This window comes from Falco punctatus (assembly GCF_963210335.1).
Source record: "Falco punctatus genome assembly, chromosome: 6".
Taxonomy (NCBI): Eukaryota; Metazoa; Chordata; class Aves; order Falconiformes; family Falconidae; genus Falco; species Falco punctatus.
This window is the reverse complement of record NC_137585.1, coordinates 42,571,862-42,580,204: the sequence shown is the minus strand read 5'-3', so window position 1 is coordinate 42,580,204 and position 8,343 is coordinate 42,571,862. Positions and strand designations below refer to the sequence as shown.

Genomic DNA, 8,343 nt, shown 5'->3' with positions numbered 1-8,343 from the left:
GGGCAGAGAGAGGGAAACATTATTTTCCAGTGCTTTATCACTGTATACCCTCACTGAACTTTTCCCTTCCTGAAGTATTGTACAGATATCTGCATTCAAGTAATTTCCTGCAACGGCGAATAACATTTACAACTGCCACGTACAAAATTTTAATTTCTTAAAAAATATTACACACTTAGGAATTTTACATACAATAGTTATATCTCCCATCAGTATCTGATCTAATCAGACAGGCAACCCAGAAAAAGATAAATTCAGTGGATGAAAGTGTGTATTCACCTAAAATCAAACAGATCAGAAACCAATAATGATTACTTATCATATGTAGTGCTGGAATCAGACCATTTTTGTTACTTGAAGTATGGTAGCTTTATGTGTCCAGTTCTTGAATGTGAATGCAGTATGTCTCATAAAGGCAAGTCTTTCTCAAATTTCAAAACAAAAGTATCATATTTACTGAAAAAAAGATGCACTGCAAGTCCTGCCTTTCAGTTCCTCTCCCCTAAAATCTATTAGTGGCTCTGAAGCCTCTAATGCTTAGCTATAAACCCACCTCTTCACCACCTGCTGTGAAGCCCTACAGCACACCAGCCTTTCTTTCCACTTCACATGCTCTACCTCATCTCTTTTCCTTCATTATAAAGTTGTGAACACAGCATCAATGGTGTTCAGGGGCATCACAGATCTTGCACCTGCCTAATAAGAATTCTGGATTTAGGTTTTTCTTACTACATCTGCTGTGCTGGCACACTTCAGGGGCTTTGATGAAACAAAATAATATCTATAACCACTAATTACATGCACACATAAAAAGAAGTATGCTTTTGAAGCAGTTCCTCACTTCTATTTATTGTTTTGGAATCTCCAGGGGGTCTGACTTCTTCCTTTCAGTCTCTATCATGAGTTCACATACCTAAAACACTATTGAAAGTTTAAATTAGCCTTGTTAAAGAAGAAGTAAGGTTACTATGACTCCTATGTTAGGACATAAGAGGACAAAGGACCTCAGTATGTTAGTTATACAAACATGTTCTTGCATCACAAGGCAGCTTTCTTAGTTATTTATCACTGGACACTAGAATGTAAGTTTGGGATTTTTCGTTTGGTTTTATAATAGACAAAATAAAGATGGCAGTTACAGATCTTTATAAAAAGATCCTTGTGGATATAAGAGGTAATGTGATAGTGAATGTCCTCACAAAAATAAATGTTCATAGTTTCTTTCCCTTCGCTTAAACACAGCTGGCTCTCCACATGCATTTAACTGATGCAGCTCTCTGATACCATCCAGCAAAACATTTTTCTCTAGTAAAACATGGTAGCTTTCTAGGAAAAATCTAGTGATCGTAGTCACATTCAATTCTTTCTTCCCAAAGCGTATTACCTTTAACATTTTCTGGAGATCATTCTGGCAATATTTCTGCTACACAAGGGGACAGTGTCACCTGTATGAAGATTCCAGTGTCTCTGCACGTGACTCACCTACTAACAATTTGTTGAGGCAGGAGTAAAACTTCTCCCTCCAGTCTATAGCCATCTACAATTCAGTATAAAATGCCTCCATCCATTGAAACATACTTATTTAAGAATTTAATGTTAAGAATACCTCTCACACAAATGTATGATTAGTCTTCAGCCATGCAGCTCTTCACTGGCTCTTGGGGGAGAACATACATGCTGTCAATCACCAACTTTGTGTCAGATTCAATTGACTTGGATCTCCTGAACCACTATTATGAAACACTGTGACTCTGAAAAAGTTTCTGAAAATGTAATAACCAGGGAGGCAAAATAGTGAGAAAAATATCAGAGAAGACAGATACACATTGAAGGAAAGTAGGTTATTTTTTTTCTTGGTGCCAATTTACCTCATCCTAATGGAGACACAATTGCACACAAGAAGTGTTTGCTCCCTTCCATTGGCTAAAGGGGGACTGAGATAACTGCCACAGATGCAAAGTCTACAGTATAGGAGTGTAACATGAAGTGACATCAATTGACCCTGGATATTTCACAATAGGCCTGTCATTTAAGCATTTGAATTTAAAACAGCAATGGTTTTTCCCTTTTTTACATTATTGATAGAGGTTCAGGGAAGAGTAAATAGCATTAAATAATAAGGCAAATAAGAACTTTATTATATTTTTAGAAAAATAGATTTTAAGCTCAAATCAAAGATAGACTGAAGTGTAGGTCTCTTATCAAAGGAGACCCATATGTAAATAGAAAAAACTATCAGAATGAAACAAACTTTTTTTTAGTGTTTTTTCTCCTGTATTGAGTGTATCCTTTGATGTCTGCCCTTTGTGGTTTCTAAATTGAACAGATGAAGTAATATCTATAAAAATAGAATATGAAATCAAGATTTTTACCTCTTCACTAGAAAAAGATACTTTAGGAAAAACAAAAAGGAAGCTTCTGTATGTATCTTTTTAGAAAGCATTTTCCCTGTGACACCACCCTTATAAAAGTGGAGAAAATTTTCATACTATATTCAGCAGTAAAATTAAAAGCAAGTTTGAAAAATTTAGAAGTTGTCCTTAGTGAAAATGTTTTAATACGATGAGAAAAATAGAATATTCAGTGTTGTACAGTCCAAATGTTGAACCAACACCAGAAAGGCTCTACTTAATTAGAATCTTATTCACAATAGAAAAAAGAAATTAAGGAATATTATTGCTTGAAGAAATGCGTCAAAGACGGGAAGGGAATATTGGTGGGGAAAGTGCCCTGATAGTCAGTAAAGATGCAGCCAGGATGTGTGAGTATATTTTGAGGTATCGTATCAATGGGCTTGACCAATTATTAGCATACTGTATACTAAATCAAATATAAAAATGACGCTTGACAGTATGCAATGCAAACACACTGATTTAGGAGGTGAAGAAAATTTTGTGGTTTATCATGGGAGATAGCAGAGGAGGACAGCAAACTGGATGTACGGGTCAAACATAAAAAAAACAAACAAAACAAGATGATCATAAGCCAACGAACAAATACAACTGAGAAATGCAAAGTTGAGTATGTGTAGACAGGTGTGAGATGTTCCTTTCCTTGGAACTAGTAAACTCAAAATATATCCTGACCCCTTGGGTTGAGAAGTAATGGTGCAAAACATCTGAAGGAAATGAAACCACATTTTATGGCTTCTGTCTTTTCCCCTTTCTCTTTTCTTGTTCTTTTTCTATGCAAATTGTTCAATGTATATTTCCTAGCTTAAAGTATCCATGGCATATAAATATTACATTCTTTTGATTCTTGGCCCCAGAGCAGAACAGCTTTGCTATAATAATTTGTAATGAACTAAAGCATCTCTCAGGCACATATAGCTGTTGTTGCAAATGTGATCTGTGACTCTTCCATTTCTATTAGGCAAGGTTTAAATGTCCACAGCTCACTTACCGTGTTTGTAAACCCTAGCAGTTAGAACAGTTTGGCAATCTGCTTTCTCTACTTTTCAGTCCGGTCTATTAGCTAATCTGGTATCCCTTTAAATATGGTCTTTTGACTTTCTATTATGTGCACTCTCTAGACTAAAGAAGCACTCAGTATGTTGGGATGGTCAGACATGCCTCAGTTACTCCTTTCCAAAGACAACATCACAGAATATGGACAGGACATAAAAGATTTACAGAAAAACCAAGCAGAGTATGCTGTTAGGTGAAGTGCAGACACAGTACAGAACCAAACGCACTGACACAGGCTGCCTAAGGCACCCAGCTCCCATCATTTACACTCAGAGAGATATGCTGAAATGCAAGGTATTGAACTTCAGACTACAAGTGATATTACCATGAATATCTGGACTTTTCCAGGAGACTGAATGATGGACAATAGCTGTGTTTTTATTAGTCTTTATTCTTGCCTATATGGCCAGGAAAACCCTGGGATTTGTAGAGGCATTACACACATGAAAAGGCAGCTAGGTATGAGTGGCACATTGATATTCTTGATTTACCTCATTTTGTGGATAATGTCTTTCTCTTAGTTAAGTACAAAGCAGCTTAGAGGCTTAGGAGGTGGAAGAATTGATCTTTGCTGCAGGAACAGAAATAAATAGCCAGAGAGAGGAAGGAAGTCCATAACCTGGCATTGCTAGTCGAACTGCTGTACTGGGGAAGCACCCCATTGCTTTCATTTCCCTTATCCTCTACACCTCTGAAGTGGACTACAACTTACTGAGTTGCTATGGCTCTGCACATCCGATTGTTTTGAATTACATTCTCATTATCAGCCAAAAGCAGAAATCAACAAATTCAATTAAAGTAAGCTTGCAGCTCATGCTTTGGATTTATTTATTTATTTCAAAATAATCAATTTTATTTTGTTATATGTGTATATACACACACATATATACATTTGTATGCATGTATACAGTCAATATATAGTCAATGTGTTATGGGCATTGCATATATATGTATGGGAGGGAATACTATATATACACACATAATACACAATACATGCATACTTATATAATGTCTATAGTGCATTTACTTTTCCCTTTTGCAATTTGCCAGGAATCTTTCAAATATAATAATCTACCCTTTCTGCCATGGGGTTCCCCTAATTTATTGAGAAGTACTAGAATTTCTAGCTAAAGGACTAGCTAGTCCACAAACTTTCAAGCTAAATAAAAACCTAGTAGCACTTATTTAACACTGAGTTGTTTTCCTGCCAGAAATAAATGGTTATAACTTTCAGATTTATTAGTTTAGTTCCAAATCAACTTGGGGGATGGGGTGGGGGTGAGGGAGCGTACGTGTGCAGAAATTCCTTTCATAAACTAGAATTAATATGGAAAAGCATGTTACTGCTAGTATTTTCTAAACCTCATGCTATTAAAGTCCTTTGAAACCACTGTGAGATGCCAAGTTTGACAAGAGGTTGCCTAGGTACAGCTCAGACAGTCTAGATAGACTGAAAACTGTGTTGCTAGTATAACACTTACACTTACATACTCTGTCAACAGGAGTGTTTATCCAACAAGAATCACAAATATTTCAAAGAAACACAAATTCAAAGGGAATACCGCATGCATAAATTTAAGATAGAAGCAATGCAATAGTATTTCAACTAGCACATTAATATGTCCTCTGTCTTTGGAATATTTTTTATATTAATTACTTTAAAATGTTTGTTACAAGTCTTGCTAACTAAATTTAAGCGTAGATTGCTTCAAAGTAGCTACTCGGTCTTTTTGGCATTTCAGATTCCCAGCCTACAACTTATCCATATGATCTTTCACACAGCAGAAGAGCTCATATGGACAGAAAGTGTTATTATGGGAAATAAAAATAATTAGTTCTGCCTAAAAAGTAACATACATTGAAAGAAAAATAATTGTCAGTAGATACATGTTATTGAGTGTCATATACATGCATATGTTACTGTTATGGCTGACTTTTCTGACCTAAAATAAACCTCTGTTACTTAATACTTCCTCTACCCATTGTTTCCTGATGTGAAGGCACCAGAAATCTCTTGCTGCTTGTATAAGTGAAAAGATAAGAGAAGCAGCATCATACAAAAACGTTTGCAATGAACATTCATGAAAGTATTTCTCTTTGCTTTCCTTTGCAAAATCACATAATTAGAGTTTTTCCCCATTTTTTTTCTACAAAATAATAAGACACAAATTCAGGTGACAATGTAAGCAGTTTTTGGAGGGGACATGATATTTCTACTATGTAAGCTCTAGTGATGTGTCTGAAATGTCCAAGGAGTTTAAATGTTTCTGGTTTATGCATGATAGATGTACATACACAATTTAAGCCAAAAGAGAAAAGAATATATCAAGATCTAACAATATAAAAGTTGGCCTTTTCCCTCCAAGTAATCATGTGAAATACAGCTTATTTGAATTTTGCAGCTTATAGGGAATATATGACTAAGAGACCAATGTATGCTTAGATCGTGCAGTCACTATATTCTTCTGATATTTTTTTTTACATCATAGATCACCCACTTAAAGAGAAACAATTGTCAGGGAAATCTTTTTCCTAATGAATAATACAACATACACCATTAATTTTTTATACCAGGAATTTATTTTAACACAGACAATATGGATGTGCATATTTATCCACAAAAACATATTGCTGAGAAGGTCTTACAGTGCTTGAACTAGTGACTGTTCTTTGAATGACAGGGCTGGCCAACCAAACCCAAAATGTATCACATTGGAAGAAGGGAACCGTAGGGATTAGTTAAATTTGACAAAGTTGTTGTAATTTTCAGAGAGGAGGTAAATGAAACTTTTTAACAAAATGCCAATGTCTGCAACCCTGTCCAAGGCATCCTGTCTCCAAAGCTAAGCTGCTTTGAAGATAGTTTCCAATAGTATATCTTCGCTTGCCAGGCTAGCGTAGCACCAACAATGAAGAGCAGTTGGTTTAATAATACAGAGGTTTACGTACTTCTGAAATTGTCCAGTTATCCTCTAAGATACCGTATTCTTCCATTTGGACTTGAAAATCTTTGGTTATGAGTACTGCTGAGAAATGACAAGTTCATTTGTTCTAACAGTACCATGTCCTGGGACTTACATGTCTTAAATTGATGTTTCTTCCCAGGAAAAAGTGCAGAATAAATGTTCCTTATCCTCACCAACTGAATGTATAAAACATGTCAATGAATCTTTGCCTCTATGTGTCCAACTAGAGTTGATGTGTAACAACTCCCTTAATGTTTCACAGTGCCTAGCAATCATTGACTCCTACCATATGTATCCCCTGCACCCTTCTTCTGAAATACAATACCTGGACAGGCTTTTTTGAAGTCTTATCTGTTCACTTCTATTTTCTCAGATTCCCAGTCCTTGAATAACATGTCAGCAGTTCATAGCATGTTAATCTGTGCTATTCCATAGCAACCATGCTAAATACGGATCAGTGTCTGACTGCATTCTTCTTCAGTATGCATTTATTAGTCTGGTTATTTTTTTCCACCAGCCTATGTCACTGGGTTATAAGGAATAGCAGTTACATATTGAAATCCGTATTTCACTGTAAACTGCCTGAATCATGCCCACATCTCTCAACAAATAGACCCCTGTGAATATACCATGGCTGAAAAAAACCCAGAACTAATACACATTATCTACTCTTTATGTAGTAGAGGGAAAATAATATAATGTAAATGAATAATTCCTGTTTATACATATTTTCTTTATTTACTCACAGTTTAGTGTATATATAAAGTACAAAGTTTCCTCAACATTGCTGTTTTTACAGATGAATCTAGTATCGTGGGGGGTGGGGGGGATCAGAATAGGAACATGGCACGCAGAGAGACGGTACAAGCTTGCGACATCTCTCCAACACCAACAAAGAATCCTCAGTGCTTTATGGTATTAACTGCGGTACAGAGAAGTGCAGCTTTTTCAGATAATTTGGGAATTGGTATCTGGAGGCTGTCAAGCAAACTATTCCAGAGAACTTTTGTATTCTTCTGGCCTGCACAGGGATCTTCTTGGAAGACTCCTATGGTATACAGTCCTGCAGAGAAGAGGGTTCCAGAAGAGCTAGGTGATTTTCAGGGATCACCTCCTACAAAACTAATGGTCCATCCTGATGAGTAAGAAGTCAAGCAAGGGTGGCAGGAAGCCTTCATAGGTAAGCAAGGAGTTGCTTAAAAAGTCCAGACTTAAAAAGGAAACATACAAGAAGTGGAATTAGGGTCAGGTCACATGGAAGGAATAAAAAGACACTGTCCAGTTGTGTAGGGATGGCATTAGGAAATGCCCAGAAGGAGTTAAATCTAATAAGGGGCATGAAAGGCAACGTGAAAGGTTTCTACAGATAGATAAGCAGCAAAAGTAAGACAAGGGAAAACATTCCCACAGCTGAAAGGGGTGGCACACTCAGTGACAAAGGACATAGAAAAGGCTGAGATATGCAATGTCATCTTTGGCTTGGTCTTTATTAGTTAGACAATTTTCAGTAATCTCAGCTCCCTGAGGCAGGTGAGAAAATCAGGGTCAAAGACAACTTACCCTTGGTGGAGGAACAACAGTTTAGGGAGCACTTAAACAAACTGCACCTACTTAAGTCCATGTGGCCTGATGGGATGAACCCATGAGTCCTGTGGGAGCTGGCAGATATCACTGTGAGACCACTCTCCATTAGCTTTGAAGGGTCATGGCTTCCTGAAGACTGGAAGAAAGCAAATGCTACTTAAGGAAGGGCAAAAAAAAGGGGATTCAGGGAACTGTAGGCTTGTCAGCCTCACCTCAGTCCTTGTCTGGGAGCATGGCAGAGTAAATCCTCCTGGAAACCATTTCCAGGCACATGAAGGACAAGAAGAGGATGGAGAGTATCCAGTACATATTTATGAAGGGGTAAT

General features: G+C 36.9%; 1 protein-coding gene across 7 annotated transcripts in view; it reads right to left on the bottom strand.

The window, feature by feature from the left end:
- Window positions 1–5,912: 5,912 nt before the first annotated feature.
- The window catches only part of TMTC3 (transmembrane O-mannosyltransferase targeting cadherins 3), a 59,204-nt gene continuing 56,773 nt past the window's right edge, over window positions 5,913–8,343 (bottom strand). For 4 of the 7 annotated variants that reach the window (XM_080394222.1, XM_080394223.1, XM_080394217.1 and 1 more), the window contains 2 exons: window positions 7,994–8,153; window positions 5,918–7,628 (listed from right to left, as the gene is read on the bottom strand). In XM_080394222.1, coding sequence (XP_080250348.1) covers window positions 7,534–7,628; window positions 7,994–8,153 — 255 coding nt within the window. In that variant the 3' untranslated portion in view covers window positions 5,918–7,533. Of the gene's footprint in view, window positions 7,644–7,993; window positions 8,154–8,343 lie in introns of all 7 variants that reach the window. The other 3 variants (XM_080394221.1, XM_080394226.1, XM_080394225.1) reach the window with 3 other exon arrangements.